Source organism: Mizuhopecten yessoensis, unplaced genomic scaffold (assembly GCF_002113885.1).
Source record: "Mizuhopecten yessoensis strain PY_sf001 unplaced genomic scaffold, ASM211388v2 scaffold1539, whole genome shotgun sequence".
NCBI lineage: Eukaryota > Metazoa > Mollusca > Bivalvia > Pectinida > Pectinidae > Mizuhopecten > Mizuhopecten yessoensis.
The window spans coordinates 1,315,290-1,339,070 of record NW_018404097.1 but is presented as its reverse complement, the minus strand read 5'-3'; the positions used below and the strand labels follow the sequence as shown (position 1 = coordinate 1,339,070).

General features: G+C 35.6%; 1 protein-coding gene across 8 annotated transcripts in view; it reads left to right on the top strand.

The window, feature by feature from the left end:
* LOC110464785 (Williams-Beuren syndrome chromosomal region 27 protein-like) overlaps window positions 1-23,490 on the top strand; it is a 42,620-nt gene extending 19,130 nt beyond the window's left edge. For 3 of the 8 annotated variants that reach the window (XM_021520254.1, XM_021520237.1, XM_021520245.1), the window contains 4 exons: window positions 3,089-3,220; window positions 3,445-3,580; window positions 3,724-3,816; window positions 5,235-5,593. In XM_021520254.1, coding sequence (XP_021375929.1) covers window positions 3,089-3,220; window positions 3,445-3,580; window positions 3,724-3,816; window positions 5,235-5,419 — 546 coding nt within the window. In that variant the 3' untranslated portion in view covers window positions 5,420-5,593. Of the gene's footprint in view, window positions 1-3,088; window positions 3,221-3,444; window positions 3,581-3,723; window positions 3,817-5,234; window positions 5,594-6,993; window positions 7,083-14,756; window positions 14,875-16,125; window positions 16,260-16,601; window positions 16,734-16,856; window positions 16,996-20,585; window positions 20,679-23,198 lie in introns of those variants that run through there. The other 5 variants (XM_021520228.1, XM_021520219.1, XM_021520211.1 and 2 more) reach the window with 4 other exon arrangements.
* The last annotated feature ends 291 nt before the right edge of the window (window positions 23,491-23,781 follow it).

The window sequence follows — 23,781 nt, the reverse complement described above, 5'->3', positions numbered from 1 at the left end:
TTAAAAGGAATGATTAAAAATGGAAAGGTGGGGTGAACGCCTATGGAGATTTAACATTAGCGTCGGCCCCCGCTTGGAATTTAAAAACAAGATAACTACAAAAAGGTATGGGTATAGGAAGCTTAAGTAAGGAACCGTTAGTTTCAGAATTCATTTTAGGATAAACGGGATCTCATTGACTTACACCTGTGTGGGTGTTAAAGGTACGGTAACACAATTCCTCCTAGAGCATTTAAATAAAATAATTATTATAAAATTATATCATCATCGTGTGCAATATATATTCCAACTTTCATTTTGATGCCGAATATTATTCTTACACTATTTCAAGAAAGAATTGTTCTTTTTATAAGATTTAAGCAGAAAAATATGGGAAATTTCATTACTAATGAGAAAATTTCTATTTTCGACACGTTAATTTACATAGTTCTAAAACCAGTCTATATTTTATACTTGCTCAAAAGTTGGCTACCAATAATATCTTTCAACATCAGGAATTTCAAGAAAATTGACAACCTGTAAATTTGTCATAAAACATAACTTTCTCTCCATTTTGCCTTTAACTTGTGTTTCTTCATGACCAAAAGTCCTTTGGTCTTGATATTTGGCAAGTAGGTTGTTCATGTGAATTGATTTAAATTTTGTAAACGTTGATGACCTTGATCTTTGCTCAAGGTCACAAATATAAAATGTGCTGAAATATTTTTTTGTATGGGAAGTCGGACAAGGATACCTTTATTTGTTCAGAGTTAACGATATGAAATAATGTAATATTTCTCCATATTTGGTTAATGAATTGGCAATAGGCCAAATAAATTAATAACTAGAGCTGTAAGCCAAAGACTAACTAATATCCCCACTCCTATCTAACCCAGAATGTAAGCTAAAGGCTAACTAAGGCAAAGCATTGCAAAGCAATACATAGTCCCCCCCCCCCCCCCAGTAAATATTTAAGAATATATGTCAAGCAGTACTTCCTGTACTCCCTCCCCATGCCAAAACATACTTCCATACCAAATCTTGTTAGCCCCGATGAACCAGTTTTGCTTAAGTCGTCCTAGTAGTTAAGGAAGAGTTGTCAAGACAAAGATTTTTAGCAAAGGGCCATAACTCCTAAAAAAGGGTCGAAATGAAAAAAGTACTACCCCGATGCACGTACCTTGATGCACGACATCAGGGGGTAATTACCATATCTGCAAACATTCAATGAAATCGGCCCCGTAGTTTATGAAGCAGACAAGGGTTCTTTTTCTACAAAGGGCCATTATTCCTTTTTAAAGGTTCGGAATGAAACATACTATTTGGATGCACTATGTCAGGGGGCAGTTACCATATTTGTAAACTTTCGTTGAGATTGGCTGCATAGTTTTGGAGGAGTTGTCAGGTCAAGTATTTTTCAACAAAGATCCATTACTCTGTTAAAAAGGGTCATATCGAAAAAAAAATATACCTGGATACACACCATCAGGTGGAAGTTATTATATCTGAAAACTTTCGTTGAAATTGACCCTTTAGTTTTGGAGAACCTGTCTCGACAAAAATATTTCATCAAACGGCAATAACTCTGTAAAAATGATCAGAATGAAAACATAATACCTGTATGCATAACTTGAGTCGGTACTTATCATATCAGGAAACTTTCGCTGAAATTGGTCCATTACTTTAGAAGGAGTTGTCCGGACAATCTTTTTTCTACGGACAGACAGACAAGCTGATTCCAGTATACCCCCTAACTTTGTTGCAGGGGGTATAATAAAGTGTATAATAGTTTTACTATTAAGACTATTTGATTATTTTTATATAATTGCATATCGTTGTCTATAACACAATCTCAACCTTAAGTTGTTCTTCAGAAGAAAGATTACTTTGGCAGAATACATATTTATGAGTTATAACTGCTGCACATAACTTTAAAACATGCGTAATATAATAAAGTGTTTTGGTATGATACAAAAACAGAAAATGTATCGGTTTTACCATAATAAACATTGATAATCAAATCTTCAAGATTGTGTGAAATTGGGCATTGATCATGTTTGGCATGCTAATAAAGTACTTTACCAGTTTTTATATTGCTTAAAAATGATTCAGTAGACAAAATACGTATATGGAAAGTTTTTAAAAAAGTTTAAAATATAGACTAGCACTGTAACTATATAAAGGCAAGTTCACAATGTTGATGATCTTTTAATTTTTTTTGAAAATTTTGCATGTTTTTCTAAATAAAAGTATCACTACGCTTACTTCATATATACCAATATGACATATTTAGTATAGAAATAACAGTAATTTTATACACTGTACACTATCATAATTCATTTTCAAAATAGTATTCGCCTGTGACATTTATCTATCATTTTGTGAGGGTACCCCCAGTACTCAACCTGGTGTTATGCAAGGAGGTCCACTACGGTTTTCAGTAGTAATTATGAATAATCATTTATGCAATTATTGATCATTTGTATGTATCTACATATGGCAAAAGAATATAAGAAATCAAAGTGGGGGCCAAATGTTGACCCCACCTTTCATAATACATTTTTAGTATGTGAATCAAAACAGCTATTTCTAGTCTTAACACGAACATTTACTCGCTAGGACTGTTTTATCTGCACGTGCTGATTTTTTCATCTGCTCCTCACATTTACGATGGATCTCGATATAAAAATTGAATTTTTACTGGAGCAAGACTATTCAGGAGTTGGAGCACCGCAATGTTTATTTACAACACCTAGCACATGCGCGAGTTAGACAATCATGTCGAGATAGCGTAAAACATGTTGGAAGTAAATAATTCAGAGACATCTATTTCTAATGTATAAGGTCATATTCGTGTTAAATGTAGTATAGAAGAAAGTTAACAAAGTTATTAAAACAGGAAAAAATAGAAGTAAGTGTATACAACTCATATTGAGGAAAATTACACGTTAACCCTCATTCGCGGTCCACGATAAATGGCGGATCACAAATACAAAGAGTACAAGTGTGCATTCGGAACTATTCCTTTTTTTAAACTACTATCTTTTATCACTATTCCAATTTATTATTCTATAAATAATATCTATTCATAATTTTATGTTAACCATAGGACCTTGCTCCTGGGAGATATGACGGACCAATGATGGCCGCGGAAACATGTGCGCAATACTTCAAAAAGAAGGACAGACAAAATGTGCGGATACTAGACGTGGCAGCCGGAACCGGATTGGTTGGTGAACTGGTACGCTTTAAACTATTTCTTAACTTGTTTATAGATCAATTCTAATATATTTTCAGCAAATTGAATTGATAGCAAGTGTACATGCAATATATACTGCGTTTCATGTTTAAAGATAATTAAATCGATGAATAATGTTCTATTACGGATTGAAATATATTTGATGTTCTAGTCTTTGAATATAGCAATAGAATTTGGAATGAAAATATGTTTATACGTGGTTGTAGCTTGCAAAAAAGGGTTTCAGCGATATCCACGCTCTGGACCCTTCAGAAGGAATGTTAGAATTAGCGAAGAGAAAACAAGTCTATAAAACTTTCCTGAACGAATACCTAACTGAAGACAAACTTCCGGTACCTGACAGTACGTATCACCTTATTATCAAACAAAGGAAAATTCAAACAATTAATATATATATCACTGCAGCATTATCGTTTATAGTACTTCAGTTTGTTAAAACATTGGCAAAGAAATCAAGTAAATGTTATTTTGGCGTATTTACACAGGTTTTTATAACTGTGTGACGTCATCAGGAGGAATGGGAGACGGTCATATCCCCTGTGAGGCTCTTTATGAAATAATCCGTATAGTGAAATCAGGTAAACATTGACATACTTCATTAAGTTTAATGTAATTCGTAATGTATCCATGGTATATATACAAACAATTAGCTGGAATTCTTAATTGAAAACATATAAGCAGACGCGTTTAGCAGGATATATCTATTACGTTTGAACGTATTTTGATATAAGAACAGAAACATCTTCAGTAAAAAATGTGTATAATATATTAATAAGAGATCTCAATCAAAAGTCATCTTGAATAAATTAAAGAAAGAATAATATAATCATATAGTACAATTAAACATCCCTGTTATTTTGATTTAGTAATTTACTCTTTTTTTTACGCCAAAATTATAATGCCGATTTAATTTCATTTTTTTTTTTTTAATAACGAAAGAGTAAACATAATTTCAATTTTTCATTTTGTTTACTTCTAAACGAGACGGAATCATGTTCAAAATTAATTGAAACCCTTTTCAACAACGGTTTCATCTTTTAGTTCAGAAGCAGTGTAGTAAATAAAGCCGCGGTCACATCTAACGGTCACGCATGTAGTTGGCCGTAGTGGGGGATGACCATAGTTGACTGTAGTAGACCGCAGGTGACCTGAGTTAAACGAATTAGACGTAGTTCCCGAACCCTAAATTAAACATTACTTAACCGTACTTTACCCTAGTTCACCGTACTTCAAACGTAGTCCAACCCTAATAGCTTTCCTTACTTGACCCTACTTGACCGTAGTGTTAACCGTAGTGCCATATTACTACGGTCAACTACGGTAAACGCTACGGTAAAGTAGGGTCAATAACGGTCAACTACGTTCAAATTACGGTCACAGTAGGTTCTTTGCATACCAACTCACCGTAAAGATATTTTGAATATGTTAGAACAATTTTGGGCTAACCACGGCCAAATTATGATTTTCTTGAAGTTCAAACTTCAAACATTTATAACTACGTTGAACTATGTCTAACTACATTTACTAGTTCACTAAGGTAACCTTCGGTTTACTACAGTCATCTACGGTCATCCCCCACTTAGGTCAACAACTTGCATGACCGTTAGATGTGATCGCGGCTTAAGTAATATCCTATCATAACCTCATAGCAAGTTGTCTTCCTCTCGGACATGTGGCTACGTTGTAATCGCGGACCGGGTGGAATATCGATACGTTAACATCTTTTCTCTCATTTCAAAATTATAATGTCGATTTAACGTCTTTCTTCTTGACCTAATGAAGGATTTCAAAATAATGATCAATAATTTGGTCTTAGTCAGGATAGTTCGTTAACCGATATCATGACAATTTAAAATATTGATTTTGTTCATTAGTAGCTAATGATGTACAATATTCGTCAGAATTAATTGAAATGTATGTACTTGTATTGATGAAACAATGTTCTAATTAAGAAGCATTCCATGAAAACCTCATTAGTTGCCTTTTTCTTGTATAGGTGGCTATGTGGTGATCGTAATGCGAGAGGAATATCTCTACAATGTACCAGAATACAAGGACCGTCTCGAACCACTCATGGCTAAATTAGAGGCCCAAGGAAAATGGGTCAATGTCGAGAGGCGTGTCGTACCTAACTACGCCTTCAAAAAGAATGGACTCATATTTATATACAAAGTACTTTGAATATCCATATTTCGAAGAAAAAGCCTACATGTACCCGTTCTTACTGATCGGATGAAAATATGCTTATCGCTGCCTGTGAAAATGTCGGATTGCTTCGAACTAAGATATTTAAAAAAGTGTGGTGTGCCTTAGATATGGACATATTAAATAAAAGAATAAGAAAATACTCATAAATTATTCCATGTTTTCTTTGTTTACATTTCATCAACCGCTCTATTTGCTTCTCAAGTGAACATAACGGGATGTCACGATTTTGTTTTACGTCCTATCAGCAGCTAAGGTCATTGAGAAGTCCTAGAGAATTCAATTATTAAGTTGGAAAAACTTACCGACTAATCCCTTTGTCAATATGTTGTCAATAAAACATGTTTAAACTAAGCTAAGGGCATTTAAGGACGTGTTCCATGTGTGTTGTGTAAGCGTGCATGTGTGCTGGAGGCAGTGTATGTTTGTTCACTTGCCTCCTTATGATAGCGCGGATCTGATACCGACTTTGTAGTGCTATCTCACTGAAATAACATGTCGAAGACAACATGCAAAGCATTCAGCCTGGTCACAGTATACTGACAACGGGAGAAGCTGTTGTTGTAAACACCCTAACTGTTGAACGTTAAGCAGGGAATAACAATAACCATTTCAAGGACTTGGGTATGTCCCGGCTTGGGAACAGATACAATTCCCTTTCTAAAGCAAGGCGCTACTAAATAAAAGGTAGTTATAAGCAGAGAGAAAAAATAAAATCCCAAATAGTGCAACGTGTGCGGCAGGCTTAGTTTGGTCGATTTCGTATTGCCAAATAGAGTGCAGAAAGGCAAATCCTAAATTATACAGGAGGTTAAAACACTAGTTGCCTCTTACTATACATGCAGTAGATAACCATAGGTGTATTCTTTTGTCGATCCCCGACCTGCAGGGGTTACATGAGTCTCTTAGTTATTTTAATCCCTTCTATAAAAGCTATTATAACTTTCCATTACGGAGTTTTTTTTATTGAGCATTAATATCTTTATAAATTCTCTGGAAGACTACACCAGATACTGGGCTAAAATAGGGAAATGTTGAGTTTGAGTAGGTTCATCATTTCAAAGAAAATAAGTAGCTTGAAGACTAAAAGGAAACCCATAGGAAAGAGCGTTTGCAAGGGGCAATGTATTAGATGCTGTGTTTCGTCAAAACCACATGCAAACTAGAAAATTATTTTGTTAACAGAAACGTAGGTCTCCCCGTATTAGCTAATATGCATAATTGGAAGAATAGAAAGGTCAAATCAAGATTAACGTGTGTAAATTCTAAACCATTAAACTTTTCAATTATTCAGGTTCATGTTAGTTGTCTTCTGTATATACTAGGGCACGAGAACTAATTCCAGTGTACTGCACACTTTCTGTGGGTGATGCAGGTATACTTCAAGTTTGATCAAGATATCTTTAACAGTTTAAAATTTACTGGCTGGGCAAGAATTTTCTGAAAATTGTTGCATTTATTTGACCTTTGACATTGAGGTGAAAGTCACAGTGATCTTATTCCAGTGCACTGCATACCATCTGTCGGTGATGCAAGCATACTTCAAGTGACATAAAGATATCTTTGATGGCCCGGAAAGATTAGAAGAACCAGAACAAGAAGAAGAACCAGTACTTATACAACATGTCTCACGAATTATGTAGGTATAGTTTGGATATTTCAGACACAGGAAATACAGACCAAACAAATGTTTTGTTTGGTTTAATAATGTTTAACTTCGTATTAACAGCTAAGGTCATTTAAGGACGTGCATCCATGTGTGTAGTGTATGCATGCATGCGTGTGTGTATGCAAGAGACAGGGTATGTTGGTATTGAATGTCGAAACTACACGTACATAATATGCATGTTGTTGTGTCGAAAAACAGCATCTAATACCTTGACATGTTTTAATTTAATTCCTTTCATCTGGTTTGCAACTTCAATATCCGTCACAATAACACTAATGTACGGAAGGGCATTACGGCCACTTTAAATAACATAGTTTCATTGTTTTCATGATACTAACTCGAAATGTCGAGATGATAACTCGATTAAAGATAACTCAATTAAAGATAACTCGAAATTTAGACTTAATAACACATGCAGTGCCTTTATGCAGCGACTGACCTAGACTTTTCTTAAAGTAAGGCGACCTGGTGTTGAACGAAACTTTAAGAAAGGGGATCCAGGTCCAGCTGTAGATTACAAGTAAATAAATATTTTATTTTGAGCATGATCAATACAGAAATATTGGTTTCGCCTTAAGTGCAGGACTAGCCCCAAATTGATATCTCGTAATAATGTATTGAAGCTGAATAATTTAATAAAGTTTGATGTGATGTGGATTTTATTTAAACCAGATTCTGTCCAGTCCAGATCTTTGTGTAAACCGGCCAAATAATTTAGTATTTAATTCTATAACATCGTTGATTAATCTTCGGACTTTGTAAGCCGGCTTCGTTTCCCGGTCTCATACTTTCTATAAAATATAAAATATGCTCTTTGTAAATCTTCATCACGTTCTGATGTTCTTGTTCTGTTTATTTTCAACTTTAACTAAAAAATATAAGAAAAATGTATATTAAATCTATAAGAAAATCCTAGGTCCGTCGCTTCATAATATTTTCTTGAAACCTAAGTAATTATCTTTAAATTTCTCCGGGCAGGGATGTACCAAAGTCCTTGAAAATGGTACTTGTTATTCCCTGCCTAACATTATTTAGGGTAATGGCAAAAATTGGTTCACCCGTAGTCAGTATAATGTGACCAGGATTGACACACATCGACTTCTGTGTAGCGAAGACGGGCATCACTCTTTCACATACCAAGTTCTTTAATCATACTTTCTGGCATTCCTACTGACATACACCAAGTGGCACCACCCCTACGGAATGAGTGGCCTGTGATCAGCGTAGGGATCTGCTGATAATGAATGATGCTATTTACTCTGCTAATAAACATTACGTAGGTCAAATAACACAAAAATGGGTAACTGGCCTCAGCGCCAACTGAAACATGCCACTGCAATAATGCCTTCACTGCGGTGCTTGGACACAACATATCACCTATAATAGTAGGCATGACAATACATAATTGCTTCTCCCGGAGTTGGACAGTTTTTGTCCACAACAACTCTATAATATACCCCTGTCTGTGGTATAACACATCACTCACACAAATATCTCGGTGCTGTACATATTCCCCATAATGAAGGAAGTTCCCTGAGCGTAATAAACCGAAAAATCCCATGAGACATGCTACCCATATACACAGATATACTTGGTCTTCCATATAGAGGCCCATCCTAATTGCCCTTAACAACTCTGGCGTAATTACAGGTGCCCTTAACACCATTCAAAACGTTTTTGACGAGCCAGTTGTTTGATACAGGATGAGTATAGCCCTTTGCTTTATGAATATGTTTGATAATATTCAAGTAATTCAATTTCAATTTCAACAAATTTTATTGACAATATAAGCAATAGTCAATAGGATCAGACATCAGGCATAGCCTATCTAAGTCCTCTTCTTAAAGTGACAACAGGTGGTAAGAAACACAGACATATATTTGTACATTGATATGATGTTTGGGATAAGGGTAAGTAACTCCTTGATGTAAACAGACTTTTTCAGTATTCTTGAGATATAGTAACCCTTTCACTAGGGATATTCAATTTGAGATATTTACTAGACTATTATCTTCAGTGAATAATATCAAGTATTAGACAATGAGTTACTGGTATTTATATAAGGTAAACTGTTGAGTATAAATATTTGGTGATATTGGATGTATTCCCCCAACAGATACAGGCCATACAGTCCATATGTATAACACACAAGCCATCACACACTGTTAAGGATCAAAAGCCAATTTCAGCAAATAGATATATAATTTGTAAGTAGGGCAACACCAACTCCTGCAAGTAATATAGTAATTCTTTAATTAAATTGAAAGGAGTTACTTCATATCTTGATGTAAGCTAAAAGAAGAAGAAAAAAATAAAAAAAATAATTGGGGTATAACGCTTTTAAACATATGACTTGGAATATATATATATATATATATATATATATAAAAATGTAAGAATGTATAATTATGTTCCAAAAAATAGTAAGGGTAAGTCAAATATTATATTAATGAAAATCTGTTTGATTGCGATATAAAGTTTGATACATGAGATAAGATATCTCTATTATGTATATCATTACAACTATTACAATATTTTAATAGGACATTTATATACAGATGATCGTGAGTGTGATGATTCAAACTCTGTTGGAGAGTCTGACGAATATTATTATATTGATTACATTCAGAAAAATAATATGCAGCAGTTTCGAAAGATCCGTTACACTCACACATTGGAGATTCCATTAAGTGATCTTTATAACGATCATAATTTAGATTACTAGCATTATTTCTTAATTGGCAAAGTATAATGTTAACATCACGATTGCCAAAGTATTTAAAAACATCACTTGTTTCAGATTTCATATATTGCTTTGTAGTTAGTAACCTTTAAAACTGTGCGGTAGATTGGATGTTAGTAATATCTGGGGCAAGTCTATTCATTTCATTTAGCATGGACGGAAAAAACTTTCAAAATAGTTTACAGTACGACAAAAAGGGGGATCAAATAATCTGTTTGTTCGGAGGGGATATCTGTCAAGGGTTTCATCATGAATATATGGTTGAATAATTTCTCTTAGGTAATCTGGGGTTTCATTATTCATTATTCTATACATTAAAATTAGTTTATGTTTATTTCTTCTGCAGCTCAAAGTTTCCCATCCTAATTCCTTGTATAATTTATCATGTGATGTCCCTCTACGTAAACCTGTAATTAATCTTGCAGCCTCTAATTGTATTGATTCTAATAGTTTTTTTTGAGCTAGTGTACAATTGTCCCACACAACATCTGCATATTCAAGTAATTCACAATAGTACAGTATTTAAACTTTTTGTGATCTGTCAGATAGTCTATATACAAGCACATATTGTCAGGTGTTGTTGGAGCTACTGCCAGTCCACTTAGCTCACAAAATGTCTCATAGCACTGAAGTTGTACACCATAAGTCCGCACAGTTCCATCCGCCCAACCACGCTCCTGGTTCTTGACCAAACTGTTAGCCAGGGTTGACCGCAGCTCTGCCCCACCTAGAATGTATAAATAACCATGACATATGGCTACTCAGTTCATTCACGGTTAAAGGAATCTGTCCGGCACTATATACAGGATGTTATGGCCCAATGTTGTTAACATCTGTGGCGTATGTAGGCGTGATATGGTATCAGCTAATATATTGTTCCTCCCTTCCACATACACTGCCTTTACCGACAAATTATGGGTGGCTTCCATCCAAAACAATTGCCTCAGTAGGCTCATTACATATGGGTATTTACAAGTACCTTTATTGATTATAGAGTTGGCAGTCATATTGTCTGTAAACACAATCACGTGGTTATTTTGTAAGTCCCGGTGCCACCTATACAAGGCTAACATCAGCATCACACTCGCTTTAATGTTAATATGCTGATCTGCCACACTGGGTAGATCAATAGGCCAATTGATATAATATAATCTCCATCATAATAGGCCCCACCAACGGTAGTACAGGCGTAGGACACTAGACTTGTAATCGGTTTACTGTCTATAAAATGCAAAGTTCCATCAAACACATTTGTAAAAGAAATCCACCAATCTAAATCCTCGAAAAAGTCTGTAGATAGTAAAACTTTGTGGTAACTGCCAATAATTCCATGTCTCAAGTCCAATATACGGCGTAAAAAAGTACGCCTACCTTTGATTACCTGGCAGCCCAAATTAAGCTTTCCTATTAGTGACCCTAGCTGGGCTCTACTAGCCCTATGTCGACCTCTGACCTCACACGATAGTTTAAAAAATTCTGCAAGTTTCTCATTTGGCAAACTTAATGTCAGCTTTGCTGTGTCAATCAACACTACTACAAAAACAAGACGCCGAGATGGACCTTCTAGTTTTGAAAAATTAATGTAAAACCCAGTCTAAGTTACAACTTCAAAAGGCGGAACAATGCCTTGGTACATTGGTCATAGCTTTGTTCAATAATGAGGAAACCATCCAGGTAGGAAATAACACAAAAATTGTACCTTACTTTCATAATTCTACACACAGCGCTACTTAACCGCTGAAAAATACTTGGACTCTTTGCAGCCCCGAAAGGGAGCTTGGTATGGACGTCCTCCGGGAGAGACGTTCAATCCGGAATGCTGTTTCGCATTGTGATTTTTTGAGTAACACAACGCGCAATGAAATACCATACGACAGTCCATACGTGCGCACTCACCAGTGTTAAACCGACGACGAATAGTACGACCGTCAGGTAGGAAAGGACCTTTCCCTTTCTTTGCTGAGTACCCTGGCCGTGCTCCACTACTAGTGTCCCTTATCTCGGTCAATGCCTTTGCTGAAACAGAGTCGGGTTTTTGGATCAAATTGAACTCGCGCAGATTTGGTAAAAATGACCCCCATCGAAAAGTATCCTGAACTTGGCGATCACGATATTCCATATCATACAATAACACACTGTGCCATACTTTGTTTGCCGCGAGACGAAATACTGACTGTGAGTAGGACAAATAGTCTGCATGAGCATCCAGTGTAATATTACCTGTCTTTATCATATTGGATGATTTGTATACTCGCGTAGCCGTACTGTTCTATAGTTACATCCCCAAATGTCATTTTCTTTTCACTTCCCAATTGTAACTTGGTCTCGTTTCCAAGTTCATAAGTGCTCTGAGTTTCAATCAACAATAGGGGATTGAGCGACACAAAGTCAACATTTTCTCTGGCCTTTTTCTTACCACGTACCATGGCCGGAGCTTGTGGAGGTGTACATGGATTCGGAGGGGGAGCTACGTCCCCCGCGCGGGGGCACAAGGGCGTTGACTCGTGTCTCGGTCTTATTCTCGCCCGCTCAAAGCTTGTTCTAACGCTTCATACTTTGATTCAAGTTCTTTTATCTTCCTTTGGATGAGGTCAGAACCGCTGGGCGATAGGATTGTAGATTTCTGCATCACGTGTGCGTCCCCTTCGTGCTGCATCCCGATTGTTTCTTCAGTCACTGGACCCGATTCTGAAGTGTCCGTGTAGTCTCTAGCATGCACTGACGACAATATTTGCGACAGCCTATTTCCTGCAGTCGTCCTCTTGGTCTCCGCATCTCAACAAAAAAGATAAATTGCCATCGGTCAGGCTTGCTAACGTGCTATGTGCTCACTGCATAAACTGTGACGTCACAACAAAGTGTGTAGCACCAAATCTGCAGTCATCACTAGGGGTCCCAAAAATTGAAATGGATGCAGCAGATTTTTTAGTCGCCTTAGTGTCCCCTTGTAGAGGGTACAACCGCAAACCCCCATATCTGCCCATTAGTCGCCTCCTTCGAAACATTCGTTGGGTAACAACAGGTTTATTCGTTCTCGATCGCCGATCTGCAGGGGTGACCATCAGCTTTAAGTTATGACGTGACATTACATTCATAACTATTTCATTTTATATTAAATAGTTTCCTTTTTTATCTGCAAAATAAATGGTTTGTTTTACTCAGGTTACCTCCCTTACTGGGAGTTACATTTTAGGAAAGAGTTATCTTCCCCTTTCCTCAGCATCGTCTCTACGACACTGGATCAGGCAAGTGCAAAAGATACCTCTGTTAAATCTGTTTAAAAAATCTTTTCTCCCGCCCTCCCTTCCCAGAGTATGAAAGAAGATACTGCTGCGGGTTTCTTTCGTTTCAGTTTGTGTTAGTAACATGTTGCTGAACTTGGATACTTCTTGTGGAGGACGGAACAATTCCTGTTTTCTGTCACGGCCGTAGTCAAGATAGCAAGTCATTCCATGTTGGGCCTCGCGCGGCACATCCAATCAGTTTACCTTAAGATGCACTTTATCGCCGTTTCCGGGGTTTAGTGCACATCAATTATATTTCATAATATTCGGAATTGATGAAAGTGAAACAATGACTTATATATAAATAAATATAAACTTTATTTATTTTACAACAATTATGAAACAAGTTATGTCAACTTATATTAATCACTCTTGTTGGCCCGGATGTTAGCGCGCGGGGGTCTTAGTGTGGGAGGAAACCGGAGTACCCGGAGAAAACCCACGTAGTCGGGCAGGGGACCCCATACCTTTTCACGTCCGATCAGGGAATCGAACCCCGGCCGGTTAGGTGAAAGGCAAGTGCGCTATCCACTGCACCATCCGACCACACTATATATATGTTCACAGATTGTGTGACTTTGAACAATTGATGCTTGTATGGAGTGGTGTGGCTCCACAAGTGGTGTTTGAATGTATAGAGTGGTGTGGCTCCACAACTGGTGTTTGAATGTATGGAGTGGTGTGGTTCCACACGTGGTGTTTGACTTGTGTGTTAGGATAATAAAACATTGATGGTGTCAGCCCGTGGCGACACTCACAATTTCAAATATTATCAAACATAAAATATTTCAATTACAGCCGTGGCCACAAAATATGCCATAATTAAATAAATTTCAGAAATGTATGTGATGTGTATGTTATTTTTTCTGTAATAAATGGCGTATAATGACAAGACATATTGTAAGGATGCAGAAAATTAAAAGAAGAAACAAACGTTAACGTCGACACTGTATTAGACATTCAAATGCATAGTGATCTACATTTACATGGTTGCTATGCACCTGATGGTCTCATACGGAGAAAACGATTTTGTGCAAAATTTGATTTCTTTTGTCAATATCTCATTTACATGTAAATGTATAGTTCAACAAATAAAAAATAAGGATAATGTATATTGTAGCGCCATAATGAGAGGGAGATAACTATCATTCAAAGAATCTATTCATTTTCGGTTTTGATATCTTCATAAAACCTTCGTCTTTCCCCCCTTTTGAATATCATTTTCCGAAAGTATTTTCAAAACGAGAAATACAGGAAATTTCATTTTCCCAAAAATGTCTACATAGCTACACCTAGATACAGACTATGACTTCCTTATTGAAAAGGATAAGGGTCTCTATGTAAATCTTCCTTTTGTTCAACTGGTTCGCCCGTTGTCAGTATAATGTGACCAGATGGGGTGTCCTGCTGGGTGTTTTCGGCAGTATGTTTCAATGAGGTAGCACTATACGCATGCATCTTGTACACAGGGGAGGCCGTCCTTAAATGCCCATAGCTGTTGATAGGACGTTAAACCAAACTAAACTATCCACTCACAAATTGCTGCCTTGTTATAAGCGCTCATACATATCTCAAAATTATACAACGTGTCCCCAATAACCCGTTTCTAAACGACAGGCTGAGTGAGGTGTTTTGATGGGATGGGCAATACGCACGGGACTGTACTGTGCACATATCACTCATTCTCAACGGCGCATTTGGACAGAGAGGTTGTTTCACTTTTCATATTACCCGGGTAAGTCTTTACTTGTATTGTAATACCTCACATACTTACAGTGTACATGAAAACTGTCAATTTAAAGAGTTAATAGTCAAGTGTATACTCATGATGTTTCAGCCAATTCCACTATGACTGGATATGTCTGTGTATTAAGCTCTGACGTTTAAAATAGAGATTAACAACAACGAAAGAAATGCTAGGGATAATCCATTTCTTTTACATATTTTCTTTCGGTAATCGGTTACAAGTTTCTTCGGTAAAAGGAATGATATTTTACTAAATGGAATTTTCTCAGAAATCATGGTACGTAGAATATATTTCATCCATGCCCAATTGTTATGCATCGAGTTTTACCGAATCAGAGCACGGAATCTCTTTACATCAACTTTTATCAAAAAACTATTTGTAAACACAAAATATCAGGACATATCGATTGACTAGAATATTTAACATCCGTTGTTTTCAGTATAGAATTGTACACATAATTATATACGCTTTTAACGATAGTAGCTTCATGTAACAGAGGCCCGGTTAAGCATAGATAGGTCATAAACGTATTTCTATTAGGATCCTCATTCACAGATTCGCTTTGATGTGACAGAGTTGTTTTCTTAGAGGTAAGTAACGAGATCTATATCAATACAACAGGTAAGCATTTGCCTAGAAATATCACATGTGTACTCCTTTACGCCATTCTCTATGAAGTTGCCTTGATTTCAGAAGAGTTCACCCAAATGATTTTTCCAAAATGTTTTTCCAATTATGCTTGATGATTTTTAATGCACTTGTTGCAAACTTTGTCGATATGCCCTTTTGAGCAACCATATAAAGAATCCATTTTTTTTTTATTGTGCACTCTGTTCACTTTTAAACTCGCTTTGAATCAGTTACAACACGTTGGTGATTTTAAAGAAAGTTTCTATGGTTTGTTTGTCAGTTGTTTCTGTTTCGATTTCGTTATATTTGTTATTTATTTACCTTTCTCATAGATATTTAATCTATTTCCATGTGAATGAAAACGTTCTAATGACTGACTCCATTAATTTTCTGGTTTTAATCAAAATGAGGTTTTTAAAATATATTTTTCATATGTTATACTTGCCACTTATGTAAAGAATAGTGAATGTATCATCTCTTCTTCTTGAAAACCTACCTTGAATGAATAATTTCTAAACGAAATCGGTTAACGCCCAATGATGTTATGTTTGACATAGCTTACCAACGCAACATAGTCTCATTATTCAATTTGGGATTTATTTTTTCAAGAACTCAATATGAACGCAACCGAATCCTGTGACAAGATGGGAGTGAACAGCAAGATTAAAGACGTATATACCCCTGGACGAACCAAGGAAGAGGTCATAGACAGCTACAACAATTGGGCGGATACATACGAACATGTAGGTCCACACGAGAGTAAACTGTTAACGTACATATAGCAGCGTTAATTTTGTTCTAAAGCTGAAAGCGATAATTTATGATATTCATTGATATGTCCTCGAAGTATTTACTGCAGTTACTCTGGCTACATTTTAATGGAATAGCTTTTGACAAAGACGGTTTTAAATCAAATTTAAACAGTTTAGATTTATAAGCACACCAATGACTATTTTTTTCTTCTAGACGGGTGCTTATAAGCAATTCAGACGTACAGAAACGGTAAAGTTTCCAGATAGAAATGTTCTACAAATGTTATAGCGAAACGTATATCCTCAAACACTCATACAAATCTTTATTCGTAGGATCTCAATCCAGATAAATTTAGAGGTCCTGTATTGGCGGCCAACGAATGCTGTGCCGTCATACCAGAAAAGAACAGAATGAGTGCCTTGGTACTCGATTTGGCTGCTGGAACAGGATTCCTTGGCAAAGAGGTAATTACAATCATATGACGTAAAGTATGTTCATTTTAAAAGTTAAAGAAGTTTTGTTGTGTTCTTTCGTTTTTGAGTTGACACGGTCACACGATAGCCAACGTGTGTTTGTATATATTGTAGCTGCACCAAAAAGGCTTCAAAAATCTTCATGCATTGGATCCATCGACAGAAATGTTAGAGAAGGCCAGGGCTAGGAACGTCTATCAGAAGTTCATCATCAAGTTTATATCTGAGGAAGAGGAACTCCCAGTAAACGCTGGTACGTGCAAACCTATCCAGCACAAATGATAACATGAGTGGTGTCATATATCGTAATCTGTGTATTCCCGCCATTGTAATGTTAGTTTCTGTGTATACCCTCCATTACCATGTTAGTTTCTGTGTATTTCCTCCTCTGTAATGTTAGTTTCTGTGTATTCCCTCCATTACCACGTTAGTTTATGTGTATTCCCTCCATTACCACGTTAGTTTCTGTGTAAACCCTCCATTGTAATGTTAGTTTCTGTGTATTCCCTCCATTACAACGTTAGTTTCTGTGTATACCCTCCAATACCAAGTTAGTTTCTGTGTAAACCCTCCATCGTAATGTTAGTTTCTGTTTATTCCCTCCATTACCACGCTAGTTTCTGTGTATCCCCTCCATAACCATTTTAGTTTCTGTGTATTCCCTCGACTGTAATGGTAGTTTCTGTGTAAATCCTCCATTGTAATGTCAGTTTCTGTGTAAACCCTCCAGTGTAATGTTAGTTTCAGTGTATTCCCTCCATCACCATGTTAGTTTCTGTTTATTCCCTCCATTACCACGTCAGTTTCTGTGTATTCCCTCCCTGTGTATATCCTCCATTTCCACGTTAGTTTCTGTGTATTCCCTCCATTACCACGTTAGTTTCTCTGTATACCCTCCATTGTAATGTTAGTTTCTGTGTATTCCCTCCATTACAACGTTAGTTTCTGTGTATACCCTCCATTACCATGTTAGTTTCTGTGTATTCCCTCCACTGTAATGTTAGTTTCTGTGTATACCCTCCATTACCATGTTAGTTTCTGTGTATTCCCTCCTTTGTAATGTTAGTTTCTGTGTATTCCCTCCATTACCATGTTAGTTTCTGTGTATTCCCTCGACTGTAATGGGAGTTTCTGTGTATTCCCTCCATTACCATGTTAGTTTCTGTGTATTCCCTCGACTGTAATGGGAGTTTCTGTGTATTCCCTCCATTACCATGTTAGTTTCTGTGTATTCCCTCGACTGTAATGGTAGTTTCTGTGTATTCCCTCCATTACCACGTTAGTTTCTGTGTATACCCTCCATTGTAATGTTAGTTTCTGTGTATTCCATCAATTTCCATGTTAGTTTCTGTGTATACCCTCCATTACCATGCTGATTTTTGTGTATTCCCTCCATTGCCATGTTAGTTTCTGTGTATACCCTCCATTACCATGTTAATTTCTTTGCATTACCTCCATTACTATGTTAGTTTCTGTGTATTCCCTCTAGTACCACGTTAGTTTCTGTGTATATCCTCTATTACCTTGTTAGTTTCTGTGAATTCCATCCGTTAACATGTTAGTTTCTTTGTATTCCCTCCATTACTATGTAAGTTTCTGTGTATTCCCTCCAGTACCATGTTAGTTTCTGTGTATTCCCTCCTTTACCATGCTAATTTCTGTGTATTCCCTCCATTACCATACTGATTTTTGTGTATTCTCTCCATTGCCATGTAAGTTTCTGTTTATACCCTCCATTACCATGTTATTTTCTGTGTAATCACTCCAGTAGCACGTTAGTTTCTGTGTATACCCTCCATTGCAATGCTAGTTTCTGTGTATTCCCTCTATTGCCATGTAAGTTTCTATGTCTACCCTCATTTGCCATGTTAGTTTCTGTGTATTCCCTCAATTACCATGTTAGTTTCTGTGTATTCCCTATATTACTATGTTAGTTTCTGTGTATTCCCTCCATTACCATGTTAGTTTCTTTGCATTACCTCCATTACTATGTTAGTTTCTGTGTATTTCCTCTAGTACCACGTTAGGTTCTGTGTATTCCCTCCATTCCCATGTTAATTTCTGTGTATACCCTCCATCTCCATGTTAGTTTATGTGCAATCCCTCCAGTAGCACGTTAGTTTCTGTGTATTCCCTCCATTCCAATGTTAGTTTCTGTGTATTCCCCCTATTACCATGTTAGTTGATGTGTATTCCCTCCATTACCATGCTAATTTCTGATTATTCCCTCCATTACCATGCTGATATCTCTGTATTCTCTCCATTGCCATGTTAGTTTCTGTGTATACCCGCCATTACTATGTTAGTTTCTGTCTAATCACTCCAGTAGCACGTTAGTTTTTGTGTATTCCCTCCGTTCCCATGTTAGTTTCTTTTTATACCCTCCATTGCCATGTTAGTTTCTGTGTATTCCCTCTATTACCATGTTAGTTTCTGTGTATACCGTCCATTGCCATGTTAGTTTCTGTGTATTCCCTCCATTACCATGTTAGTTTCTGTGTATTCCCTATATTACCATGTTAGTTTCTGTGTATTTCCTCCATTACCATGTTAGTTTCTGTGTAATCCCTTCATTACCTTGTAAGTTTCTGTGTATTTCCTCCATTACCATGTTAGTTTCTGTGTAATCCCTCCATTGCCATGTTAGTTTCTGTGTATTCCCTCCATCACCATGTTAGTTTCTGTGTATACACTCCATTACCATGTTAGTTTCTGTCTATTCCCTTCATTTACAAGTTACTGTCTGGGTATACACTCCATTACCTTGTTAGTTTCTGTGTATTCCCTCCATTATCATGTTAGTTTCAACTGCTCCATTCAAATGCAGATATTTAAGATTAATTAATATTTCAACCCCTGTAGGATATCAAAATAATTCGAATCAAAATTCATTAAATGTTATGAATGAGATTGTTTTCTTATATATGCTTCGCATTACTATCAATCATAAATCAGCTAGTTAGCATGCGATCCTTTTCTCCATACCAGAACTAACTAGCTTTTACTATCTTTCCTTGTTCTGTGATATTTCAAAGAAAATTGTGAATTACTAAGTTTGTCGCGCATCATTTCTTCATCAAAACTATTTTAAAGCATTTTTAAGACAGAGAGAGAGAGCACCCACTACTAATAGTTTATCGATATTCAGTCAATTTATATGGCTAAAACAAACAAAATGTTATTTTCATTAAATATTTAGACTATATAAAACACTTCAACTTTAAATATCTATCTCGCGAGTCCTTCCTCAAACATTTATCTGGATCATCAACGATAACGTACAAAGAGCATGATAAGTAAATCCACAAGGCTATCCAAATTGTTTTTTCTTACAAGAGTCTCTCAGACATGAGCCAAGGGATAAAATTGTCTTGAACCAAGACAAATTTGCATCTTATTTCGAAAAAAACTCATCAATATTTGTTACTCTAAAATATTCAAGAAAGGGCAGAACATGCACCATTCATACTTAGTGGTATCAATCAATGTAGGTGCCTTGCAAAAGAGAAAGTTTTGCGTTGAACATTGCCATGGCAATATAGCATACTATGAATGAACTAATTAAAAAGAAACACATTTATTAAACCATTAAAAGATAATATCTTTATAATACTAATAAAATAACCAACAATGAGACAAAAATATTATAACATTTGTAAAGAAGTAATTACACTTTTAAATGGCCAATACGTGGGTCCATTGTCCGTGGGCACCTTCATGTGACATTAACTGTGGCGAGACCCTAAACTCGAAATAAACAAATACTTTATGAATATTTGTATGTAAATTCTCTGTTGCACTTTTTGTATGAGTGTAAAAGGAATAAGTCACATTTTTTCGCAGATACCTATGACATTGTGGTATCATCTGGAGGAATGGGTCAAGGTCACATTCCGGCAGGAGCATTATTGGAAATGTTAAGAATCACCCGAAAAGGTAAACACTTTTTAACTCGTAATCATAATGATGTCTAGCCATTCCAAATCTCGACGTCATAAGAAGTATTTTAAAAAACTGCATGGTGTTATCATTTCAGTGAACATAAAAACATTAGTTTGTTTAAAATTTATTTAACTGTTAAATATCTACAGTAACCTTGCTTTATTGTGGATGCTGACGACGACATTATCACTATGAGTAGCCTATCATCTGGCATTTATCTAGGTTATTTCCTGTGCATGTTGTTAACATTTTCGATTTGATGTGCAGATTTAAAAATGAAAAAAATAATTCAAACTCTACGTAGTTCACCTGATGAATTGCTTTGGTTTCTTTCACTTCCTGTTTTTCTATAGACTTTGTGTTGAAGAATTGTCTATTTGTTGGTGTATAAACAAGGCAGTCCATATGTATCAAAAGTTATAACAATGCGTCACGTCCGAGGTCACGTGTTAAAAATTTAAACGACTTCTTCTAAATAACTTTTCAGATTTCTAAATCATATTATTTTGTAAATAGGAAATGAATGACTCCGTAATACGTCCAATGCTACATGTTAAAGAATACTTTCAATGACCTCTTCTGTCTGCTGGGATACAGTTATTCTTAAATAAATCACCTTTACATATTTTGAAAGCCACATGAGTGAGTAAATTGTAAATATTCTGACAAAGTTCATTAGGGTCTAAAGTAATGATATTAGGCATGTAGTATTTGCTTGCTTTCTATCAATTTGTTTAAGAAATAATTTTGACCTTGTCCCGGTTGAAGTAATAATTATATGAAATTCACAAAGTAATTTGAGCATCGAGTACATTTGGTCTTCTTGTTCATGCTCTATCTTCTACAGTGCATACCATGCCGAGTATCTTTTAGTATATAACGACAGGTGGGTACATTTCATTTCAAATATATTTTATTGATTAAACAAAAGGATTGAGCATCATACTTTTGATAGTTGAAGACATTGAATACAATATTTACATACATACACTATATTTCAACTCATCTCATGACACTTGGGTACATTATTGCGAGGTAATATACAATTATTAGGCTGGATTAATATTTTCATGTTTCTACAAAATTACTTTATTTCATGGATACATGGACTAAAGATAAAAAAATAAATAAAAAGTATATACAAACTTTGCGATATTGATATTTAATATAATTGTAAAATTTGTATCAAGACCGATTAATTATACCGTTATAGATATACACAGTACTCAAAATCGAATTAAATATATGTATATACGTCTTGACCATGAGCCACTACAATTTTGCTACGGCATCATTGTATGCTGATAAAGAAATGTACCAGGACTTCTCTGAAGTAGATATGTCTTGAGGTGAGTTTGAAATTCAAATAGAAAATGAACTAAAAGAAAACATAACTAATTATATAAGAACACAAGAAAATCTCGAACACTCACTCATACACTCTAACACCACATATGTTTCTACTGGCATGGGTTTGTTGGCTTATTTAATGTAGTTTATATTTGTTTTAAATAAATATGATAACAGAGAACACTAGTTCAAAGGATACAAATATATTACATTTTGGTATTTTATAATGAATTATTAGTTTTTCAATAATTAAATAAATTATAACTATTGATTTACATTACTCCATCATACCTTAAGTGTCATGACCACATACAGTTCATGGACATTTGTTCCCCGGTGATCAATCAACCTTGGCACATTATATATAAATATATATATATATTATCCACTATCTACAGAAATAATGAATTTATCTTACAGAATACAAACAATACATCAACCGCATACAGCTTGTATATGTATCTATTTGAACCGTCCTGTAGCATTAATGTATTAATGCACACACTCAATCAATTGGTTGTTCTGTAAATCAGTATTATTAGTGTTACCATTTAGAATAGTATTTAAAGATATTGTATTATGGAAATCTACATTATTTAATATAAGATCCTGCATAAGAGTTTGTCGTTCATCTGTATAGAGAGGACATTCAAAAGAGAAATGGTAATAGTTTTCAATTGCGTGACCACAAGGACAGTTTGGACTATTTTTCAAGTGATCTCTAAACAGATCTTAATTGACACATTAATATATTACTTTTTCGTGAACCAGAGTATTAAAATACAGGTGTACATGATAAAATGCACTTAAGTTGTTATTTAGATAATCAACTGGGCCTGGGTTAGTATGTATGTCATTGCAGAGGATCAACAGGAAAATCAGAACTTTAAAATAGAACATCAATTTTTTTTGGAGTGTGAAACATGTGTACAAATTGGATAATTGGTATAAAGAAAATCTCTGTAATCCCGCTATATTTATACACACAAGCTGACATCTAGGGTTCAATCTTACGAAGAAAACTCATTGTCGGCTGCAAGATGACTGATGTTTTCTGCCTCACTAGCACATAGGTATTGTAAAACAAAATACACACATGTACGACTCGACACACACACACTAAAAATAACAAACACACTTACATTCTTATTGTCTTCTTCACAGGTGGGTACATTATCTGGTCGATGCGGGAGGAATATCTGAGAGATCCGCAGTATGACGGGATACTAGAGGCCTTGATTGATAACATGGAGGAATCAGGGAAATGGAGTAAAATAAAAAAACGTGTGATTCCTAATTATTATGAAGAAAAAGAAGGTGCAGTGTTTGTGTTTAAGAAAATATAAATGTACATGACCTCCAAGTCATATTAGATATATGTTAAAAAGGTCAAGTTTACTCGATACTGACAATATTAAGCATTTAAATATGATGGAGAAGAAAACCTATTGCAGGAAATGCATAATAAAAATGTATTGTTTATTAAATGTGAAATTGGCGTTTTTTTTGGCTCGCCTAGTCGAAGAAAAGTATAGTCACCCCGGTTTCGCGTCCCACTCCACGGAGGTTAAAGTTTTTGGGCAAGTTTTTTCCATGCAGTGTTGGATAATCACACTCAATACACTGTTGTTTATACTAAGGTTGGGACATTTACATGAAGTATAAGAAATGTGTTGAACCAAATTTTCATAGTTAAAGGGCGTACAGTGTTGGATCACCACCAACAATAGGCTGTTATAAATTATAA